Below are 25480 nucleotides of genomic sequence, written 5' to 3' on the forward strand. Positions count from 1 at the left end.
TACCTAGCAGCAGAACCTTCTTTCTGTCAGACTTTGCAACTGACTCAGACATCCAAACTGCTGAGGACTGCTGCATGTTTCCTATACCTACAGCTACAAGAGGCTCCTCTCCACTCAACTCTGACAGTTGGTCAAATCTATTGCATGTACGCAAACTACAACTGTCTGAATCCCTCCTCCTCCTAGTTGCCTTCTTGCCAACTGCCGGTTCCGATTCCCCAGCAACCTTCACCCTCCTCAAACTATCTAGTTCCTCCTTTGTGCTTTGTAACTGCACCGAAGGGCACAGGTATGTGGATAGCATTTGTCACTGTTAATAGAAATGCTAGATAGTGCAGATCTCTTGTAGTTAGACCATAAAATCCTGTTTCCATATCCAAGATATGGTTAATTAGTTCTTCCTCTTGCCATTGTGTCAACACAGGTTTATAATTTCGCAAAACTTTTTTGTCAAGCATAGCAGATGTAATATTTCCCGTTACTCTTCTTTTCAGCGCCATTCTAGAGAAACCAAAATTTCTGCTTGTTGTTTTTACGGGAATTCAATTTCGAACTGCTTTAATGGCGTTGTTCATATTTTCAGTGGACCAGCTTTGACAATCAGCTTTCAGAACGTTGAATCTGAAACGCTTAAGTAAGTTATCTCACACGACTGAATATGCAAATAAATATATCAATAAAATAACAACAATAATTTTTAGGAGAAAATTAACAAGTATACCTTACAATTCAGTAACGAGTCCTGTGCAACTGAATAAATAAATAAATAAATAAATAGTCAAACCAATATATGTACATACCGGTAAATGAACTAAAATAAATAAAAATACGTAAGTATAAATAAGTAATAACTTTGTAACAGGGTAAGACGAGGCATGTCCGAAAAGTAAGTACCCTTTCGTTCCAGCGCCTCCGCAGCACTAGTGTAGCAGTTCCGCACATTCGCGCTCATCTGCCTGGTTCATTGTCTTCCCACTGACGCCACTACAGCCGTGCTGTGTTGTGTTTAACTTTGTTAGCGATCATTCAAAACGCGTAAGACAGTATCTGAGCCCACCGACTGTGAAGTGTATTCTGTAATACAGTTTTTGAATGCAAAGAATGTAAAGTCAGCTGAAATTCATCATCAACTTGTAGAGATTTATGGTGAAAATGTAATGACTGATGGAATGGTTGGAAAGTGGATGAGACAATTCAGTGATGGACGAAGTACGGAGTGGGTGGCATTCTGTTGTCAGTGATGGTTTGGTTGAGGTAGAGAATGAGATAATTCGTGAAAACAGACGGTTCACAATAAGAATGCTTTGTGATAAGTTTCTACAAATTTCAAGAACTGTTTTGCCCGAGATTGTCTCAAATCGCATAAATTTTCGCAAATTGCTTTCCCGTTGGGCGAAGAAAATGCTTACGGATGGTCATAAAACGAAGTTTGACATTTCTTACCCAATACAGTGACGAAGAAGATGAATTATTAGACAGATTTGTGATCGATGATGAAACATGGATTTGTCATTTCACTCCAGAATCAAAATAACAGTCAATGGAGGAGAGACGCTCACGATCCCCCAAAAAACCAATTTGAAAACATCGTTGTCAGCCCAAAAGTCATGTGCACTGTGTTGTGGGAAAGACGGGGCATTCAGCTTGTTGAGTTTCTTCCTAAAGGTGAAACCGGCAATGCGTCACAATAGTGTGAAACACTGAAAAACAATTCGGCGCGCAATTCAAATCTAAATGCGGGGAATGCCCAATTAAGGCATTGTGTTGTTTCATGACAACGCACGTCCTTGTTTTGCTGGTGCCATCCTACCCTTTTTCAACAATTCGGCTGGGAGCCTACTGTCTCGATCTCGTTCATTTTGACTATCGCTGGTTCTTGAAACTGAAGAGTGATTTTGGAAGAAGCCGCTTTGACAGCGATGATGACGCAAAAACCGCTGTTCAGCAGTGACTGTCTTCACTGGCGGCATGTTTCGATGAAGAGAGCATAGAAAATTTGATTTTAGGCAATGAAAAATGTGTGAACAGTGTTGGAAACTATGTAGGAAAATAGTGTAAGGAATAACCTTTCTTGGAAAAAAAATTTGGTTTGAAAAAAATCTTTTTGTGCGTATTTTCCAAAACGGTAATTACTTTTCGGGCATGCCTCGGATGATCCCTAAGGCGTGTAATGATCCATCCTACGTGATATTTTGCTCCAGGTCCACATCCCACAGGAAACACAGTGTTACGGGAGACCGCCATCTTTAATGTTCGTAATAAAGAGTATGTAACTGCCCTGTTTAATGCCTTAAACTCCAATTGTGACTGACTTCAGGGACACAAAATGTGACATAGACGAGTATAGATTTAGAAATTAGATCGACAATGCATAAAACGACGTTTGCTCCTGTAAATCTTGTGGCAGAACACGCTGCGAAACTAAATCATAGCTTTGAACATAGCCTCATGTGAAGACTTAAAACACGAATTCTCCACTGGATGGCACTAGTAACTGGCCAGTAATTAAGCACGATCCTTCTGCCCCAATGGACGTTTTGCCCTGGTCTCCCCTTCGACCGGCACTTGAGTATTCCTTCTCAGTCTGGAATTGTTACGTGGCAGGACTGATAAAGAAAACAGAGCAAATCAAAAGAAGAGCACCCCGTTTCCTCGGGATTTCCATTGGTAAGCGCAAAAGTGGCCTGCACGCTACAGGCGTTGTGCATGAAGATCGGGTTTACAGTTGTAATTCTGAGAGCGTTCGTTCGTCGAAAGGACAATCAAAATTTTGTTTCCTCCTACATAAGTCTCGCGTAAAGGCTGCGAAAATGAAATGAGAGAGACTCGAGATCACATGAAACGTTACCAGTAGTATATCTTCTCGCGCACCATTCGCGATTGTAACAGTAAAGAAGTGCATTACATGCAGTTTCCTCCTTCATACTCCATAAGCCGGACTGCGGAGTATAGATATAAATGTAGATGATGAAATGAAATAGAAATTCTGTCATTGCCCGCAGTCGGGCATTGAAATGAATTAAGTGGTGACAAGCGAAATTTTGTACCGTGAAACCTTCCCGTCTCCTCTATATCTCTTTTGTTACGCAACCTTCCCTTCTACAATAACCTATGAAACCTTCCCTTAGGATTTCTACCTCTTGCTTAATAATAACAAATGAAATCTTCCCTTTGAAATTAATTCTCTTTCTCAATCTTCGCATACAAATTTAATTGCTGCTTAGTAAAAGTGATTTTCTGATTATGTCGACGAAACATAGAATAAGTCGTCGTCGTGTGGCCCTCAGTCGTTATCTGCAATAACCCAAAACTGTTCCTTACCTTTTTTACTGTTACTGGATCGCCATCTGACTGCTACATCGAACTGCGACATGAATATACTTACTCTGTTTTACTATACTCTATTAGCTGCTGGTGGGCTGTCATAATAAGTGGCTGTATTTATTACCAAAGCTGACGTTATTCTTTAATAGCAAAGCTGACGTTATTATTTAATTAATTTGACTGACGTTGAGTAATTCATAGTTAACCTTTTTCTTGACAACAATAAAATTTTGCAAACTTTTACGTTGATGGTTTTTGGGATGGATCACAATCAGTGATGCAATATTGCTGGCAAAAATTAATTATATTATGAATGAAATGATTTTACAAACGTTCAAATGGGACATACTTTTTACAATAATCTTACATCTAGCATTGCGCAAACACACCTTCGCTAGTCTTGAGTTTCTCAAAAAAATAATTCAATAATATTAGTTCCTCTTATGATAATAGTTAGCTGATGTCTCTGTACATCCGTTTATAATCTTTTGCAAATCATAGCAGGTGGTTGGCAGACACACCACTCCTCTCATCCTCTCGCTTCAGACCTGCTACCGACTCGCTTCACATCTCGCCTACTACTGACTTCCTACGAACGCTAAAGTGCGGTCTCTCCTGCCAACAATGCTTTCTGGTGCAGACAATCCCTACTACCATTACAAAATGTTTACCGCTCTTGTCTCTCCCGCCCTTTTTAAAATTATATCAATGTGCGGTCTTTCTTGCCAACAATACTTTGGTGTAGACATTCCCTACTACCACAATTATTTCCAACATGACAAATATTAATTATTCCTACTTAATCCTATTAATAAAATATAAACCTCTTTCATAAATTGTGGTTTGACAATAGACAATAGAAATATACACGTCTTACAACCGTATCGGAAGTGGATTTGCCACTTTACGTGAGCGGTAACTTTAATCGCTTCGGCTACCTGAGCAGCCCTCCCGTCAAACCAAAATTCCCAACTTGTTGCACACTACTTACGCATCACCCACTTTCCACCACACTGATTGCTCGCAGCCTCACGCCAGTTCCCACGAGAGTTCGTGAAACAGAGTGCACCTGCACAGAAATGATATTAATGGCCGTCAAGTCATCTATATTTACGCATTGGCGTCGAAAGAACAGGCACCATTCTTGATACTACAGCCATGCATATACATGACGAAATGAAGTAGAAATTCTAACATCGACCGCAATCGGGCGTTGTGCTAGACTATTAGTCGAAGTTGGGTTTGCTGTCTTTATGTGGGGCATTTCCGAGAGGACATGTCCGAAACACCAGAGACCACACATAAGCAAATAAATGTAGGTATTGCTCGAGTGTACGTTCAGGGAACTAAAAATATCACTTCCACATGCAGCTCTAGAAAATACCGTCCATGTACCCGGGTACTCCATTTATAAGGTGTCACAATTTTCTAGACGTTTCTGTAACATGAGAATAGAGCGCTGTTTTTGGTGCACCCTGTTCTAAGTACGCGCTGTAAACCGGCAACTTTAATTTACAGTTTCCTGTATGGGGAAGTGGCGGCTTATCTGCTGAGGTTCCATGCAAATGCGCCCCACAGAGCGGCCATTGTGTGGTGCTCGGAAAGAGTTTGCTTCTCCGGCAGCTCCTCCTGCGCTAGCCAGATCCGCCTCTGCGGAGTCTTCGGTAGTCACTCGCATGCCCCTAATTATCAGTCCGTGAAACTTTGCTTGCTGTTGTCGGTAAGAAGGCTACAGAAAGTGGAGCCAGGGCACACTCATTGACTTTTGGAGATCACTAAATCATAATAGGAGCCTATACAGTGTCGGTTCTGGTATGCGATTGGCTGAAAATCTTCACAGCTAAGGGAACCCAGTACGTAGATCTTAACGAGGAGACGCCACCAGAATTTAAGGAAGAGTTCAACGTAATTCTAGAAGGCAGTTCTGCCCACGTTATACAGCGTGAAAAATTTGTCTGTCGCAGTGTAGGTTGTATTGAGAAAGAATTGTTAATAAAAAAAAATTCGATACGTTTCGCCGTTTCCGTCTCAATTAGCATTGAAGTTAGCCAATAACGCCGTTGCGCGCGCAAATTCAAGCGCCGTGTCATGCACATTTGGTATCAGTTGTAGAGCGTAGATGATAGCCCATAGACTGCTTAGCCTTTGGCTCGGCTTCGGCCCTTACTCTCCCCCATGTACAATTTTTGTATCGCTGTTTTGTTCAGTTTTAGGAAACCAAACGAGGAACACATTGGGCGACAGCGTCTCTGGCGGACCGCTTGTATTTGCTCGCCCAGCTGCCTAACTGGCTAACCTCAACGTTAATAAGCTCGAAAACAGCGCAACGAATCGATTTTTTTCCTCCTTAACTACTATTACTCAGCTCAACCTACTCTGTAACACCCTTACAAGCTTTCCAGATTGTTCCTGGCTGCCTTGTGGGTGAATTGGAACTCCAACTACAAAGTTTTGGATGTTATTCTGGGATATTTTCTGAGTATTTTGCTGTATGGTACCCATGGACTCCGGTGGCTCGTTACAGAGTAATTGTATTTCGTTTTTATTTCTTACCAATGTTTATCTTGTAATCTGTATTCCACTGAAAGTATGTAGACAATAGTGTAAATGTCGCCGGTTTGTGCAGGGTGTCTGTTCGGAAACAAACTTGTTTCATTCTCCCACCGTACTTCATGTTGACAGCAATAATGCCCACTTCACGATTGCATTCAGCACTCTCTATTCTGCCTCGCCCCTAAAAATATTTCAAGGTGTAATAAACTGCTAATTTTTCGTGTGCAACAGTTCCAAATTTGTTGTTATGGTTCCGTGCCTCAGTATGAAAAACGGAACCCTTGTGGGATCATTTTGCTGTCTGTCAGACTGACTGTTCAAAATCCTATTTTCGCATGAACCGGTAGACATATCACATTGAAATTTATGTCATGTATTAAGGTATGTGGTCCCTTGGCGATCTAAAATGTGAAGCTTCTAAGTCAGTGCAATCAAAAGGTTCGGCCATTTATGTCACATATTTAGACACTCGCAAACTCACTCATCGAAATCTACAGCGTACTTCCAGTTGACCTAGAATCATGAAATTTGGCAAGAAGCAAGATTTCACCACCACCACCACCATCATCATCATCATTTAAGACTGATTATGCCTTTCAGCGTTCAGTCTGGAGCATAGTCCCCTTTATAAAATTCCTCCATGATCCCCTATTCCGTGCTAACATTGGTGCCTCTTCTGATGTTAAGCCTATTACTTCAAAATCATTCTTAACCGAATCCAGGTACCTTCTCCTTGGTCTGCCGCGACTCCTCCTACCCTCTACTGCTGAACCCATGAGTCTCTTGCGTAACCTTGCTTCTCCCATGCGTGTAACATGACCTCACCATCTAAGCCTGTTCGCCCTGACTGCTACATCTATACAGTTCACTACCAGTTTCTCTTTGATTTCCTCATTGTGGACACCCTCCTGCCATTGTTCCCATCTACTAGTACCTGCAATCATCCTAGCTACACATTTTACATCGCAAGATTTCACACTACATCCAAAAAAAGCTTCACACTGAATATGTTGATGCTACAGAGCACTGTCTGTAGAATATTTTTAAAAAAGTTACGTGCCGCAGTGCCGATACGTGAACTCGTGTGTTGACCGTTTCTGAGGCAGATATGCTGTCGGTATACTCAGACAAGCGAAATTTATTTTGTTTGCTTGTGTTCTATAGCTGTTCCCTTAAACTCGATGAAAAGTTAACTGAAGTACCTTTTTTTTCCACTACGAGGTGTGACTATAGAACATCGGGTCTGATGCTGTCACAAAACAAGTATGCGCCAAAGATGAACGAGCAATAGCTGTGAAGCGTGAAATTTCTCAATCGAATGCAGCATCTCTGGTTCAAATGGCTCTGAGCACTAAGGGACTTAACATCTGAGGTCAGCAGTCCCATAGAACTTAGAACTACTTAAACCTAACTAACCTAAGGACGTTACACACATCCACGCCCGAGGATTCGAACCTGCGACCGTAGCAGTTGCGCGGTTCCGGACTGAAGCGCCTAGAACCGCTCGGCCACCGCGGCCGGCCGCATCTATGGTGTCTGTAGCAATGTAGCAAATCATTATAGTCCTGACCTTGGTTTGTGTAAGAGGTGTTATTTTGTTTTGCCGCAAAAATGATAACTATAGTAATACAGCAACGAACTGTCGTGAAATTTTGCCGGCCGGAGTGGCCGAGCGGTTCTAGGCGCTACAGTCTGGAACCGCGCGCCCGCTACGGTCGCAGGTTCGAATCCTGCCTCGGGCATGGATGTGTGTGATGTCCTTAGGTTAGTTAGGTGTAAGTAGTTCTAAGTTCTAGGGGACTGATGACCTCAGAAGTTAAGTCCCATAGTGTTCAGAGCCATTTTTTTTTGTCGTGAAATTTTACATGAAACTTGGAAAAAAAACTGCTATTGAAACCTATCGTTTACTAAAACGAGTGTATGGCAAAGACTGTTTATCACGTACGCGACTTTTTGAGTAGCTTTTCCAAGATAACTGAGAAGATGAAGATGACTCACGCCCGGGACGCCCTTCAACATAAAACGTGGATGAAAATATCGAAAAAGTGTGTAATCTGATTCGACGTGGATGAGTAACCTATCGACTGCTGAAATTGACAAAGAAAGCGTAAAGTAAATTTTGCATAACCAATTTAACACGAGGAAAGTGTTTGCGACACTGCTGCCGAAAACTCTCAAAAATGGTTCAAATGGCTCTGAGCACTATGGGACTTAACAGCTGAGGTCATCAGTCCCCTAGAACTACTTAAACCTAATTAACCTAAGGACATCACACACATCCATGCCCAAGGCAGGATTCGAACCTGCGACCGCAGCGGTCGCGCGGTTCTAGACTGTAGCGCCTAGAACGCTCGGCCACTCCGGCCGGCGAAAACTCTCACGATCGGAGAAAAAGGAGCTCGTGAAAATGTTTGAACTGACGCTTTGATTTCCTACCCATCCTTTCCCTTTCCTCCCCTTTCACACATTTCATGTTCACTTTGAATACCATTGAAAATGATCCTAATTTCTTGGGAAGAGTGATAACATTATACAAATCTTGGTTTTTAACTTATTAACAGATAGCGAAAAAAGCTCGAATGATCTAATCAAGATTCAAAGCGAGAATGATTGTTTTCTTCGATATTGATGGAATTGTTTACTTTATTGGATTCCTGAAGGTCAAACTACCAATCAACATTGCTACCTTGAGATTCTTGCTCAACTCCGTGGGAAAAAAAAAACCAATTCGAACTGTGGAAAAACAAGTCACCGGTTCTGCATGAAGACAACGTACCAGCTCATATAGCATTATCTGTTAAGAAGTTTCTAAGGAAGTACAGCATCCCAGTGCTAGACCGCCCGTCTCCTTCGCCTGACCTAGGACCATGTGACTTTTGTATATTCTCCAAGATCAAATCTACATTAAAAGGTACAAATTTTCAGTCTGTTGAAGCAGTGAAAAGAAAAGCAACACGCATAGTCAGAGAGCTCTCGGAGGAAGACTTCCAGCACTGTTTCCAACAATGGAAAATTCGTGTGGACAGTTGTAGGGATAGACGAGTGGTGTATATTGAGGATGAAAAAAACTAAATATGTATTTTTTAAAATATTTTTTTTTACAGCAGTAGTCCCGAAATTTTGTAGTCACACCTCGGTTGTTTAGGTTTCTTTCCGTTTCAGTTACAGGTGAGGAGCGTGGGAAGAATGACTGGTTACCTGCAACAACGACGACACTACTCTCTACTGATACCACAGTCACAATAAACAAGTAAACTTCACACAGCTGACACAAAGCCAACTGAAACAGCGTCCGCCAGAAAGGCTTGCACTAAATTTTATATGATCCTTCACAGACGTGGACCTGGGACTGCGGCTGGTAATAAACTTGGAGGAATTAGGAATACCAACAGCCATGCTTCTTATAAAATATATTAATTATGCGACCAGTTTCGACACTGCGTTAGTGCCATCTTCAGGGCCGTACGCAAACTGAATGGCGACATCCATCCTTCAGTACATTAGGACAAGTACACACTGGTCTCATGGATTTCTGTTTTCATGATGTGCGCACTCCAGCAATCGATCAACTGATTGGAGTACAGACATCGCGTAAATAAAAATCAATGGGATCAGCGAACAGACATAGCACATGTCCTAACGCACCGAGGGTTGAGTATCACGTTTCAATTTGAATAAGGGGCCCCAAGTTTACACTGATATAGTGTCGAAACTGGCCTCGTAATTAACGTACTTTATAAAAAGTACGGCTGCTGTTGGTATTTCTTATTTCTACAAGGCTTGCACTAGGTTGCAAGTCACACTAAACGAAGCGAGTGTGCTGGTTTCTGTGTTGCAGAAAACGCTGGACGCCAACCGGTATGCGACGAAGAAGACGATCGCGCAGGGCATGCTGGACATCGCTCTGCTGACTGCCAATGCCAGCCAGCTCAAGTACGTCCTGCAGGCGGGGAGCAAGCACGAGTTCTACTCGCTCATGGTCGGGCTCATCTCCACCTCCATCGTCCTCCAGGTGAGCATCCTGTCCCAACGTTTACACGTGGCTTCTGTAGAGAGCACCTGTTCCTGAGTAGCACTTAGCGTCTCTCTCACACACGCTATTCGTTTTGTAACGATTCTATTTTTTCTTCTTTCTTTGTGCTTCTCATGCCAGCCAGTTCAGTGATTCTCCAGCAGCCGTGGGCTCGATTCGGGTGTCGACACTAATTTTCAATATCAATAGGATGCGTGGCAAGTTAATTCCTTTCGATGCACCAAACTAAAGACAGCAAAACATAACTGTTGCATTACGAAGTGTGAGAAAACTGTGAAACTGATTTTTCATCTACCAAAGTTTTTATTTTTTTCAAGCAGTGGTGTTGTCCCCTTCAAAGCAATTCCCTTCAGCAGCTATACAGCGGCAAGTCGTTGTTCCCAGTCTTGGTAGCAGCGTTGAGGACTTCAAGTGTTGGGGCCTTTAACATGTCGGTCTCATTCTTTTGAACGTTCTCCAGAGTATGAAAATGCTGTCCTTTTAAGTCACTTTTCAGTTTCGGGAAAAAAAGCCATAGGGACTCGGATCAGGTGAACACGATGACTACGGAACAATAGGAATGCCTTTTGAGGTCAAAAATTCCGCGATGGACGTGAGCATGTGACATGGGACGTTGTCATGATGCAGTATCCACTTGTCCATTGTGTCCGGTCTGAGTCGATTCATCCTTTCCCGAGCCTTGCAGGGAAATCTTTGTAAAACACTTGGTTGGCATTTCGTCCTGGAGGAACAAATTCTTTATGCACGATATAAATCAACGTTATTTTGATCTCTGGTTAGCTCATTCGAGCTTTTTTCGGTCGAGGAGGTGTCTCAATGCGTCACTCCTCATTTCGCCTCGCTTTGTCTCAGGATCTTACTAAAAAAATACGGGATTCATCACCTGTTATCACACGACTGAACCATTCGAGATCATTGGCAATCGTCTTAAGATGATCAACACACACCTTTCTTCGACTGTCCTTTTCGGCACCATTTTGGCACGAACCTTCCGCATGTGCAAATTTTCGGTCAAAATTTGATGTACGGCGAAAGTGTTTAACAGATCACCCATCATCCTTATTGTTAAACGTCGATATGATTTCACAAGAGCATGCGCACTTTCAACGTTTTCGTCGGTTTGTGAAGTTGAAGGTCTCTCGGAACGATGTTTAACGTGTTCTCGGCTTTCCAAGAATGATTTGTGCCAGCGAAAAAATTTGTTCTCTTGATAAGGAATCATAGGCCAGCATCAACTTCTCAAAATTCATACTAACAGTTTCCCCAAGTTTAACAAAAAACATGGCATAACGTTGCTCTAAATCACGCTGTTCCATTTTCTTAATACACACTGAGGGTCCCCACAAAAATCACGTGATGGCTGTACTGAGCTGAAATTCGGATTCAGCATCTGGAAGGGATGAACACACTGGTTTACACAAATAGAGCAACACAGCGTGGCCAGTTCTCCCGCAGTTATGTAAGTCTCATTACTTTTCTCTTTTTGTTGACGACGACAGTTCTGGCTAAAACTCATCACTCATTCCACGAAATGCTTCAGACGGCAGACAACTATAGTGTACGTTGTCCTCGTGATCTGTCATACCACACTCACTGCAATATGAAGCTCTCAGGCGTTGTCATGGAAGTGCGTCATTTGGTTAGGATGTCGTTTCTGAAAGTATTTGTATGGAGTGTAGCCATGTATGGAAGTGAAACATGGACGATAAATAGTTTGGACAAGAAGAGAATAGAAGCTTTCAAAATGTGGTGCTACAGAAGAATACTGAAGATTAGATGGGTAGATCACATAACTAATGAGGATGTATTGAATAGAATTGGGGAGAAGAGGAGTTCGTGGCACAACTTGACAAGAAGAAGGGACCGGTTGGTAGGACATGTTCTGAGGCGTCAGGGATCACAAATTTAGCATTGGAGGGCAGCGTGGAGGGTAAAAATCGTAGAGGGAGACCAAGAGATGAGTACACTAAGCAGATTGAGAAGGATGTAGGTTGCAGTAAATACTGGGAGATGAAGAAGCTTGCACAGGATAGAGTAGCATGGAGAGCTGCATCAAACCAGTCTCAGGACTGAAGATCAAAACAACAACAATGGATCTCTTATGCTGGTATTGTTTGTTTATGCAGCAGTAGTCTCTGAAGACGACTTATTTTGTTTGGTATGAAACACGTTGACAACATTGCATGTAATCAGGAGGAAAGTTACCATTGTGTCTTTCAGGTGATAAACTGTGCATTAAATGTTATAGTCATCAACAATGCAAAAATAAAGTGGAATTTACAGTCATTTCTGCAAAGTGTCCTGCTAGCTTACAAGCTAAGATCATTCGGTTCTTAATGGGATCTCGTTATCTGAAGTTATGAGATTGACATATGTTGATCTGCAAAGAGCAAGCCGAGAAACAAAGATAACAATCCTGATACCCGCTGGAATATTGACACATTGTCACAACTATAAAGCTAAGACATCTTTGTATACGGTCGTTGACGGGCGTACTGGTTAAAATCTGATTTCTGATCGGGTGTAAGGTGGGTTAAAAGCCATTTATGCCATCTAACTCTGTACTTACGTATTACGGGACTTTGTGATATTCATCCGGGTGGAAACGTAGAGATCAAAAGCACGAATCAATCGACGTGTGGTAGCGTGCTGTGCGTCGATCGTTATATACAGGTGATTTGATGGTGCGAGGAGAATATCATAGCATGCTGGAAGACCGAAAAAGGTGCCCGAACTAACCGACATAACTTTAGAATTAGACCGTTGGGAGAACATATCATGACAAAAATTCTTCACCTGGTACGAGACAGGCGAAATAGTCTCCGACGTCAAGCAGAATATTATAATTCCAGGCCGGCCGGAGTGGCCGAGCGGTTAAAGGCGATACAGTCTGGAACCGCACGACCGCTACAGTCGCAGGTTCGAATCCTGCCTCGGGCATGGATGTGTGTGATGTCCTTAGGTTAGTTAGGTTTAAGTAGTTCTAAGTTCTAGGGGACTTATGACCACAGCAGTTGAGTCCCATAGTGCTCAGAGCCATTTGAACCATTTTTTATAATTCCAGTTCCAGAGAAGGCAGGTGCTGACAGACGTAAATATTACAGAACTATGAGATTCAGATACCAGGCTACCAAATACTGACACAAATTATGTACAGCTGAATGGAGAAACTGGTGTAATGAGACCTCTGGAGAGATCAATCCGGAATCCGAAGAATTTTAGGAACACGTAATACAGGTGCGATAGTAGGACTTATCTTAGAAGATAAACCGAAGACGAATCAACGTTCATAGCATTTGCAGATTTAGAGGGAAATTTTGAAAATGTTGTCTTGAACACACACTTCAAAATTCTGCCTCGTACTCTTACCGATTCATGGACAGCCCAGCAAGAGTCATGGTGTCATTTCCCTCCAGCACTACTTCAGACGTTAGTCGAGTAACCACGTGGTTGAAGGCGCAGGCGGCCGAATTTTACGACGAAGGAATTTCCAAGCTCGTCCATCGCTACGATAAATACCTTAATTTAAATGGCAACTATGTAGAAAAGTAGTATTTAAGTGTGGCTTTCATCTGTATATAATAAAAAAAATTTCCAATACTTTATTTATTTTTAATTCCAAAACGTAATGTACTTTGTGGATAGCCCTCGTATTTCCACAGACAATAGACGTCTGGACGTGAATTACTAGTGGGCGAATGTGTTGCTTTGGAAAACTGTTCTACGTGGCATGGTCTGCAATGACTCCAAAGGGAGGCAGCTAGGATCACAGATATTTTTGTAGGCTTGTGGGACAAACATCCTACCAGAATTCTCTCTAACAACCAGATACTAGGTTGCTCGGTTTTCTGTCCTTCATTAATGACCATCAGCTCGCCTTGGCTAATTTATCTTGTTTTGTTACGTGCTACTGCTTAATACGTTCGACCACCCAGATTCACGGATTTCAATTTTTTTCTGGTTTCTCAGAGTAGCCTACAAAATAACATAAGAAGTTATTTGTTTGTGTGTTACAGAAGTTTGTACGTCGTAACTACATATTGTGTGCAGCTTACTGAAAATCTTCGTGACTTTATCACATTACTCTACATCAGTGGCATTTCTGAACAACATGATAGACACAATAGCAGTTTCATTGCTTAAATAAGTCTACCACACACGACTAACTGCATGCATGAAAAAACTGCAACCTCAAAATGAGAGAGTAAACTCTCGTGACGTATTGCGGACGTTAGTAAAAAAGTGACTGCCATCGATAATTTTCTTGTATTGTTTTGTGTCCTAAACAATCTAAAATGGTCAAAATAACATTTTCAACAGATTGTTTCGCTTAGCAGTTTTACACAGACTATGGAGATGAAAAAGAATTATCGCTGGCCCATATGACAGCAAAATCAATCATTAATAGTTTACCTGAATGTCAATTTTTTCTTGCAAAGCCTCGAATTAGTGGACTATTAAACTGGTGTAGGGTTTAATGACAGTTAGTGTAATCAGTAATAAATACCACACACAGTATGACAAAAATAAACTGAAAAGATATTAGAAACCCGTCAGCGAAAGGGAAAGTTAAGGTAGCGAATAACGCGTTGCGAGCTGCGTTTCTTGTTACTGAAATTTGTGAGTTCATATCTTTAAGTTACATGTACTTCCTTCAAATATTTTGATGTCGGAGAGATGTTGAGCACAGTTTTACCCTTCGTTTTTCATGGTAGAGGGAAATTGTTTTTCAGTAGCTACGCGCTTGTAATTTTTTTTCCCTAGTTGTTAGAGTAGCAGTCTGAAAGATGAGTTACGCGATTCTTATGTTGCGGTAGAGGGTAAGCATGGAGCTTAATTGCACGCATAGATGACGTTTCCTCTTACAGTTCAACTTCCCGTCGATAATAAAGGGTAGTAGGTGGTTACAGTCGTACCTACAAGTGGGCGACGTCAGTGATATAAATTAATGAAACGAGACGCTTCCTATTAAACGAATTTTCATCACAGAAAGAGAAAATTTAGCGTGCAGGTACCGGGATGATGCTACAACTACCATCCCTATGGAAGTTTTCTTGTTTACTACACTACTAGCCATTAAAATTGCTACACCACGAAGATGACGTGCTACAGACGCGAAATTTAACCGACAGGACGAATATGCAAATGATTAGCTTTTCAGAGCACTTACACAAGGTTGGCGCCGGTGGCGACACCTACAGCGTGCTGACATGACGAAAGTTTCCAACCGATTTCTCATACACAAACAGCAGTTGACCGGCGTTGCCTGGTGAAACGTTGTTGTGATGCCTCGTGTAAGGAGGAGAAATGCGTACCATCACTTTTCCGACTTTGATTAAGGTCGGATTGTAGCCTATTGCGATTGCGGTTTATCGTATTGCGACATTGCTGCTCGCGTTGGTCGAGATCCAATGACTGTTTGCAGAATATGGAATTGGTGGGTTCAGGAGGGTAATACGGAACGCCGTGCTGGATCCCAACGGCCTCGTATCACTAGCAGTCGAGATGACAGGCATCTTATCCGCATGGCTGTAACGGATCGTGCAGCCACGTCTCGATCCCTGAGTCAACAGATAGGGACGTTTGCAAGACAACAACCATCTGTACGAACAGTTCGACGACGTTTGCAGAAGCTCGGAGACCACGGCTGCGGTTACCCTTGACGCTGCATCACAGACTGGAGCGCCTGCGATGGTGTACTCAACGACGAACCTGGTTGCACGAATGGCAAAACGTAATTTTTTTTCAGATGAATTTAGGTTCTGTTTATAGCATCATGATGGTAGCATTCGTGTTTGGCGACATCGCGGTGAACGCACATTGGAAGCGTGTATTCGTCATCGCCATACTGGCTTATCATCCGGCGTGATGGTATGGGGTGCCATTGGTTACACGTCTCGGTCACCTCTTAGAAAGAAGAAAGGAGTATATGGGATGTGATTGGGCAATTGTTGTCACAAGCGTATTAATGGCGAGAGAAATAATAACTGGCTGCTGCTACTTTAGTAAGTGTGATTAGTGGAACAGTGTTTCGTCATTAAGGACCAGGTCAGGATTCTTTGACTGGTGTTTATTAGTGGCCAGAATTTCGAATAGGCCGGCCGCGGTGGTCTAGCGGTTCTAGGCGCACAGTCCGGAGCCGCGCGACTGCTACGGTCGCAGGTTGGAATCCTGCCTCGGGCATGGATGTGTGTGATGTCCTTAGGTTAGTTGGGTTTAAGTAGTTCTAAGTTCTAGGGGACTGATGACCACAGATGTTAAGTCCCATAGTGCTCAGAGCCATTTGAACCATTTTTTTTAATTTCGAAAAATGTTATTAGTTTTCTACTTTTAGTTCTTCTATGGAGAACGTCACATTTAATATTATGTAATGTGTGTAATCGTACGGCTTGGGCCCCCCGTGGGGCAGACCGTTTGCCGGGTGCCGGTCTTTCAATTTGGCGCCACTTCGGGGACCTGCAGTCGACGAGGATGATAGGATGAGGACAGCACAACACCCAGTCCCTGGGCGGAGAAAATTCCCCGACCCTGCCGGGAATCGAACACGAGCCCAGACGATTGACAATCCGTCACGCTGACCATTCAGCTACCGGGGGCGGACTTTGATATTATAAGAATGACAGTCATTCAGTGCATTTTCAGCAAAGATGGAATCTTCCTTTTTCAGTCTTCAACACCTTTCATGCATAGTCAGGCTAGTATTTATAGCTCTGCCTAACTGACCTACATATAATCTGTCACACAAACGCTTCTGTAGTTTTCATTAATTTAAAATATATGTTACTGTTCTCCTTTGGATCATTTTAGCACAAAACATCGTACTAGGGTTTTCACAATATTAGGCTTTCTTTTGAAAATGTCAACATTTTTTTATCAAGGAGAGAACGAAGAGCCTCTGTGAGTTGACAGACTCGCTGAGGTGTACAACTGTTAACTGTTTGTTTCTCGACAGTGAAATTCTTCTTAATCATATGATCTCGTTTTTAGTTTTATATCCATCGTTGCGTTTAAGTAAAGCTGAAGAGCATGAAGCGAAGTGACACAGCAGTTAAGACACTGCACTGATAGTCGGAGGACTGGGACTTAAGTCTTGACTGGAGGTTTTCTGTGGGGTTCTTGGATTAGCCCAGACTAATAACGCCTTAGTTCATTCGAATAGTCGTGACTGAGTTCCACCCCGTCCTCTTGCGCAATTGTCAAGGCACGTCGGATCACAGCTCAAACCCAGGCATACGTTATGATACAGTATTTTCATTCTTAACTTGAAACTGTTCAGTCAAGAACCTGGAATATCTTCTGAGACACGGCTTGGCAGTACGCGCCGCCACTATTTCGTTGATTACGGAGACGTTCCCAACACCCGGCCTGTTGCGGCAAGACCTCGAATGCTAATCAGCGGTAAGGAACTAGAACATGCGCATTCTTTGTAATCATTTAAAATTATAAGAATAACAGTCATTCATAGCATTTTCAGCAAAGGTGGAACCTTTCTTTCGCAGTCTTCAACGCCCTTCAGGCTTATTCAGTCTATCATTTATATAGCTCTGTGATTTGCACTGCAACATTCCTCAAATGGACTGGCCTGTCCTGAGTCTCGACCTTAACCCAGTGGAGCACCTTTGGGATGAGTTAGAACGCCGACTTCCCTCCAGATCCCAGCGTTCAACATCACTACCTTCTCTGGTTTCGGCCCTTGAGGAAAATGGGCTGCCATCCTTCACAGGCAGTCAGACAGCTCATTGAAAGCATTCTCAGCATATTTCGAGCCATCGTAAAGGCACATGGTGGAATCACTCTGTAATTCAGTCCATGAATAAGTGTCTGGGTACATTCGATTAGTTTATACCCAAGTGAGACTCTCTTGCCGCAGCCTTAGGTAAATGGGATATGACTGAACGTTTCCAGGAGCAGTACACCGTGGAAAAAGACTGTCGACGGGAAGTTGAACTCCAGACACAGGTGCATGTGTATCACGGAGTCGCACCAGCTTGTAGACGTACTGCTTGAGCTTGCTTCTGTGTGCTGGGTTAGTAGCCGGCTGTGCCGAGCTGTAGCGCGTGGCTGGCGGAGTGCCTGGCAGTGGGTGGCGGTGCTGCGCAGGGCGTGATGGGCGTGCTCTTCCTGTCGCTGAACCTGCTGCGCGACTGCCGCCTGCACCAGCAGAGCTACCGCGCCTCGGCGCTCGTCATCAACTACATCGCGCTCGCCCTCTCCGTCGTCGTCACCGCGCTCAACCTGCTCATCTCCGCCTTTGACCCCAGTCTCGGGCACTTTCTCAAGGGCACCGACCTCGCCTAGCTGCCCGCAGCGGGACACCCGCGCACTACCCCGCCACACCGCTGTCGGTCGCAGGTAAGACGAACTGGTCGGGGATAGAACTTAGGGTAATACACTGAGGTCACAAATAGGCGTGGAATATAGATATGTTCATATACAGATGGCGGTAGTATCGCGTACACAAGGTATAAAAGGGCAGTGCATTAGCGGAGCTGACATTTGTACTCAGATGATATATGTGAAAAGGTTTCCGACGTTATTATAGCCGCAATACGGGAGTGTTGACAGATGTGAAAATTACCGAACTATCAGTTTAATAAGTCACAGCTGCAAAATACTAACGCGAATTCTTTAGAGACGAATGGAAAAACTGGTAGAAGCCGACCTCAGCGAAGATCAGTTTGGATTCCGCAGAAATGTTGGAACACCTGAGGCAATACTGACGCTACGACTTATCTTAGAAAATAGATTAAGGAAAGGCAAACCTACATTTCGAGCATTTGTAGACTTAGAGAAAGCTTTTGACAATGTTGACTGGAATACTCTCTTTCAAATTCTATAGGTGGCAGGGATAAAATACAGGGAGCGAAAGGCTATTTACGATTTGTACAGAAACCAGATGGCAGTTATAAGAGTCGAGAGGCATGAAAGGGAAGCAGCGGTTGGGAAGGGAGTGAGACAGGGTTGTAGCCTATCCCCGATGTTATTCAATCTGTATATTGAGCAAGCAGTAAAGGAAACAAAAGAAAAATTTGGAGCAGGAATTAAAATCCATGGAGAAGAAATAAAAACGTTGAGGTTCGCCGATGACATTGTATTTCTGTCAGAGACAGCAAAAGACTTGGAAGAGCAGTTGAACGGAATGGACAGTGTCTTGAAAGGAGGATATAAGATGAACATCAACAAAAGCAAAAAGAGGATAATGGAATGTACTCGAATTAAGTCAGGTGATGCTGAGGGAATTAGATTAGGAAATGAGACACTTAACGTAGTAAAGGAGTTTTGCTATTCGCGGAGCAAAATAACTGATGATGGTCGAAGTAGATAGGATATAAAATGTAGACTGGCAATGGCAAGGAAAGCGTTTCTGAAGAAGAGAAATTTGTTACCATCGATTATAGATTTAAGTGTCAGGAAGCCGTTTCTGAAAGTATTTGTATGGAGTGTAGCCATGTATGGAAGTGAAACATGGACGATAAATAGTTTAGACAAGAAGAGAATAGAAGCTTTTGAAATGTGGTGCTACAGAAGAATGCTGAAGATTAGATGGGTAGATCATATAACTAATGAGGAGGTATTGAATAGAATTGGGGAGAAGAGGAGTTTGTGGCACAACTTGACAAGAAGAAGGGACCGGTTGGTAGGACATGTTCTGAGGCATCAAGGGATCCCAAATTTAGCATTAGAGGGCAGCGTGGAGGGTAAAAATCGTAGAGGGAGACCAAGAGATGAATACACTGAGCAGATTCAGAAGGATGTAGGTTGCAGTAAGTACTGGGAGATGAAGAAGCTTGCACAGGATAGAGAAGCATGGAGAGCTGCATCAAACCAGTCTCAGGACTGAAGACAACAACAACAACAAACAACGGGAGTTAACAGACTTTGAACGCGGAATGGTAGTTGGAGCTAGACACTTGGGCTATTCCATTTAATAAATCCCTAGGGTATTGAATATTCCGAGATCCGCTGTATTAAGAGTGTGCCGAGAATACCAAATTTCAAGTATTACCTCTCACCATGGGCGATGCAGTGGCCGATGGCTTTCACTTAACGACCGAGAGCAGTGGCGTTTGTGTAGAGTTGTCGGTGCTAAGAGACAACAAACACTGCGTGAAATAACCGCAGAAATCAAGGTGGGTCGTTCGGCGAAAGTATCTGTTGGGACAGTGCGGCGAAGTTTGGCGTTAATGGGCTATGGCAGCAGACGAGCGACGCGAGTGCTTTTGCTGATAGCACGACATCGCCTGCAGCGCCTCTCCTGGGCTTGTGACCGTGTCGGTTGGACCCTACAACCGGAAAACCGTGGCCTGCTCAGATGAGTCCCGATCTCAGTCGGTGAGAGCTGATGGTAGTGTTAGAGTGTGGCCCAGAACCCATCAAGCCATCGACTCAAGTTGTCAACAAGACATTTAGCAAGCTGGTGGTGGCTCCATAACAGTGTGGGCTGTTTTGACATAGAATCGATTGGGTCTTTTGGTCCTACTGAACCGATCAGTGACCGGAAATGGCTATGTTCGTTGCTTGGAGACCATTTGCAGCCAGTCATGAATTTCATGTTCCCATTACAATGCGCCATGTCACCGCACCACAGTTATTCGCAACTGTTGATGGCGTTAGGACAGCAACCAGCCACAAATTTACTTTCAGTTCCTTTATTCAAAGGGTACCGTTACCGGTTTCGAATCGTTGTGATTTATCTTCAGACGGTTTGCACGCTTTCCTTATGACATGTGGTGTGTTTTTTACAGATTAATTGTCCTAAAATATAAATAATACATAATTATAATATATATAAATTATATTATAATATAATTATAATATATATAAATATGTGCTTATAATTATATGTTATTTATATTTAAGAACAATTAATATGTAAAAAACACACTACATGTCGTAAGGAAAGCGTGTAAACCGTCTGAAGATGAATCACGATTCGAAACCCGGAGTGGCCGTGCGGTTCTAGGCGCTACAGTCTGGAGCCGAGCGACCGCTACGGTCGCAGGTTCGAATCCTGCCTCGGGCATGGATGTGTGTGATGTCCTTAGGTTAGTTAGGTTTAATTAGTCCTAAGCTCTAGGCGACTGATGACCTCAAAAGTTAAGTCGCATAGTGCTCAGAGCCATTTGAACCATTTGATTCGAAACCGGTAACGGTACCCTTTGAATAAAGGAACTGAAAGTAAATTTGCGGCTGGTTGCTGTCTTAACACCATCAACATTTGTCTTCAAATAACAGCCACGGTCTCCATCGTGTCATCATATGACAAAATTGCATATTCGCAACTGCTTTGAAGAACATTCCAGACAGTTCGAGCGATACATTTGGCCACCCAGACCGCTCGACATGAATCCCATCGACTATTTGCAGGACACAATCGTGCACAAAAACCTGCACCGGCAACAGTTTCGCAATTATCTACGGCTATAGGGGCAGCATGGCTCAGTATTTCTGCAGGAGGCTTCCAATCATTTGTAACAGTTCATGTAACGTCGAGTTGCTGTGCTACGCGGACAAGGGGAGGGCCGACACGATATTAGGAGGTATCACATAACTGTTGTTACCTCAGTGTACAATGATGGCTTTCACGGCCGGTGTTTACTTCGCATTGATCTTCCGGGTTGTAGTGACAGTGATGAAACCATCACTCGAGGTGTCTGAAAAGATGAGTAATTCGCGTGAAGTTTTATAGACTGATAGAGTGCAGCGTATCATCTTAAACGGAGAGTCCCAGTTAATATGGTGCTCGGTGCTTCTCGACAAACAACATAAACATACGGTGCAAACCATTAGTCACAGCCAGGAGACGTGAAGCCAGTACCGATTAACACCACCTCTAGCCTTGATAGTGTTCTCAGTTCGCCAAGGAAAGCATCACACAAGTTTTCTCGCCTATTCCGTATCCAGCCGAAACCATTCATTAATGATTAGATGTGGGGATTTTAATTGTTACGTTTTGCCCGTCGTTCAAAATAATCCCATACATTTCCTATGGGATTAAGATCAGCTGATACAACAGACCAGTCGACGTGCAATGAAATGTCTCATTGTACACCAGATCAAGAACACATGAGTGCATTCTGTTCAAAAATTGTTCAAATGGCTCTGAGCACTATGGGACTTAACATCTGAGGTTATCAGTCCCCTAGACTTAGAACTACTTAAACCTAACTAACCTAAGGACATCACACACACCCATACCCGAGGCAGGATTCGAACCGGCGACCATAGCACCCGTGTGGTTCCGGGCTGAAGCGCCTATAACCGCTTGGCCACAGCGGCCGGCGTGCATTCTGTGATTACTGCTGTTCTCATCCTGGAGAATGGGAGTCTCCACAGCATACTCATGACGAAGCTGTTAAAGGAAGGTCAATAATTGGTCATCTAGAATGTTAAAATAAACGTCGTGGTCATATTCACGGTAATCTGACTGAATGAGTCCAAGTCGAGGTATTCAAACCACCCTCAAAACATCCCAGAGCCGCTTCCAGCCTGAACTACATCCTTATGGGACCGATGACCTCACTGTTTGGTCCCCTCCCCCAAATCAACCAACCAACCAACCAGCATCCTCAACCGCGTGACCGCTACGGTCGCAGGTTCGAATCCTGCCTCGGGCATGGATGTGTGTGATGTCCTTAGGTTAGTTAGGTTTACTTAGTTCTAAGTTCTAGGCGACTGATGACCACAGAAGTTAAGTCGCATAGTACTCAGAGCCATTTTTGAGCTTCAATGCCTCATTGAACCGTCCATACAATCGACGCCTTCGATCAACTGAAAAAGAGGGAAAATCGGATTGGTTAGAACACACTACACGCCTGCAGTCAAAATTACGATGTCATGTAATGTATGTAATACGCTGAGTTATCTCTGTGTTTCCGTATTCTCCACTGTTTCATTTGCTTTGAGTGGTTCCTCAGTACTTTATTTCCAAAAGTGATTTTTTTTATTTGAAAGGAACCATGTCTGGCTTGCGTAGCTCACTATTGGTTTGATGATGGTCTGATATATTCTTATTTTTACTTTTGCGTGCCTGGATAGTAACTTGGATCTTACGATGTTATGTACAGCTCCTACACGTCTTACCCCGGCTTGAATTCTCGTTACGATCTCTTGTACTATAAGGTTTTGTTGGTTGATGCTGACACCGAGGTACGTGAAAGCTTCTGTCTTCTGTATTGTTGGGTTCCTGATTGTTAGATGGTTTGATCCTAACTGAGCTTTTCTTCCGATTACCACAAACTTTGTTTTATACTTGGACCTGCTTCCTTAGCTTCTTCTATCTGCAAAGTTCCCATTTTCTTCAGGTCTTCCATGCTCTTTCTTATCACCACTATATCATCCGCGAAAGCCAAAAACATTTATCTTTTTCCCTATGATGACTCCTGCACATTCTCGTGTTACCCTCCTCGGGATGTTGTTGAGTACCAAATTGAACAGAGCCGGTGATATATTATCTCCCTGTCTCACTCCTGTTTTTACTTCAAATGTTTCTGTGAACTCCCCCTGTACTTTCGCTCTACGCTTTGATTCCATCACATACATTTTAGTTAGCTTTTATCAGCTTGTCCGGTATCCCACACTCTATCATTACCCTTCACATCTCCTCTCTCACTATGCTGTCGTATGCTTTGCTGAAGTCCATAAATATAAATATGATAATGTTCAGGATCGATTACAATAAAATTACTTAGTAAGTTGATCTTTCCTCCACGCTTGCAGGTATATTGAAGTATCAAATATGAGTTAAAGAGAATTTTATATTAGACGCATTTCGATTTTATTTACAAAGCGTCCTCTGTGCTCATTGGTTTTTCTGCGTCTTGTTCATATATTCTGCAAACCACTACTTTTTCCCTCTTTGTTAACGAAGTTGATATCGAAAGAAACTTCGTTACATAGATGCAGTGGCAGTTTTCACCTTTTTGCACGTTCTCTTGGGTTGCATTGGTGTTATTTAAACTTCACCGCACTTTTGGAAATGAACTGCAGTTATATGTGTTCTCACCCAGCACAGCATTACATTGTAGTGGTTTTCTTTTCCTATACATGCGCGTTATGTTACATTTATTCAAGTTTAGGGTCACTGCACCGTTCATCAATCCTCGGCAAGTCATGCTGCAAGTCGATACTGTCTTCTGCCGTTGCTATGTTGTTGTAGACAACAGCGTCATCTGCGAACAGTCTTAAACAGCTTCCGACGTCTTTTACTACATCATTTATGTAAGTTGTAAATAGTAACGGTTCTGTCACACTTCCATGGGCTGCTCCAGAAAGCGCATAGTGGACCCTGTACGGGACCTCCCTACCTCAGAAAAAATCGTAGGAGGTACTGGAAATCGAGCCTGCGTCCTTCCGTACCGAAGGCAGAGACGCTAACCATTCAACCCCCTCCCCCCCCCCTCTTCACCTCCGAAGAGATAGGTTTTGTGCGGCCGTAGCATGACCTCTTCTCAACGCCTATCGATGAAAACTTTACTCAGGTTTTCTTCATCTCTTTAAATTCAGAACTACAGCGACGGCAACCGTTCGGCTACTGAGGTGGTTAGGTTCGGTTACTCTGGTGTTTATTCTTGTCTCCGAAAAGAATGGATGCGAAATAATAAGGAACGAAGACACTCTGGCTATACCATATCTCATGTAGTGCGCAAATGTAACGTTGTCGTTTCAGACACATTTCTGCTGGGCAAACTATAGATGTGATGAAGTGGGGCGGTGTTAAGATACTATACTCGCTTTTGGGAGGACAGCGTTCAAATCCCCGTCCGGCCATCGAGATTTAGGTTTCCCTAAATCGCTTATGGCAATTTCTGGAATGATTACTTTGAAAAAGGGCATTGTCGATTTCCTTTCGTATCCTTCCGCAACCTGAGCTTGTTCTCCGTATACAATGGCCTTGTCGCCGATGAGACCGAACGTTAACCTTTAATCTTTCTTTGTACTTGTATTTATATTATGTGAAGCGCCCACAGCACATGGTCGGATCTCAGTGTAACTTCGTATACATACACACCGTTGGTTTGTATGTTTATGAACAGAGTTTCACATCCGTGAGTGGGGTATCACGGCGACGAGAGTGCGTTAGTGTTTTTACCAGGCCTGGTGGCATATATACGGGGCGCGAACGGCGTCATATGTTGAGTAACCTATGTGAAGGGCTCGTACAGGTCGACAGTTATTGAACTATATGAAATAAAATCGTCATAGCTTCTGAACGGTTTGCGTTAGGGCGTTCTAACTGCACGGTTGACCGCCGACATGATGGGAATTAGTATGCGCATGGTTAAGCAACAAAGCCCACTTTCATGTGGATGGGTTCGTCAATAAGCAAAACTGACGCATTTGGGGGACTGAGAATCCGCACTTCGCGATCGAGAAGTCACTTCACCCTCAATGGGTCACTGTCGTGTGAAATGCCCAGTCACGGAATAATCGATGCGATATTCCTTGATGGCACGGTGACTGCCGAACGGTACATGAAGGTTTTGGAAGATGATTTCATCCCCAGCATCCAAAGTGAGTCTGATTTCGACAAGATGTGGTTCATGCAAGGCGGAGCTCGACCCGATCGTA

At 43.2% G+C, this 25480-nt stretch overlaps 1 protein-coding gene across 4 annotated transcripts in view; it reads left to right on the forward strand.

Moving 5' to 3' along the window:
• Positions 1–25480, forward strand: part of LOC126175282 (ninjurin-2-like) — a 146906-nt gene that overhangs the window by 73464 nt on the left and 47962 nt on the right. For 3 of the 4 annotated variants that reach the window (XM_049921943.1, XM_049921945.1, XM_049921946.1), the window contains exon 2: positions 9716–9889. In XM_049921943.1, coding sequence (XP_049777900.1) covers positions 9716–9889 — 174 coding nt within the window. Of the gene's footprint in view, positions 1–9715; positions 9890–18010; positions 18263–25480 lie in introns of all 4 variants that reach the window. The other variant, XM_049921944.1, reaches the window with a different exon arrangement.

The sequence above is a fragment of the Schistocerca cancellata genome, chromosome 3 (assembly GCF_023864275.1).
Source record: "Schistocerca cancellata isolate TAMUIC-IGC-003103 chromosome 3, iqSchCanc2.1, whole genome shotgun sequence".
Classification (NCBI taxonomy): domain Eukaryota; kingdom Metazoa; phylum Arthropoda; class Insecta; order Orthoptera; family Acrididae; genus Schistocerca; species Schistocerca cancellata.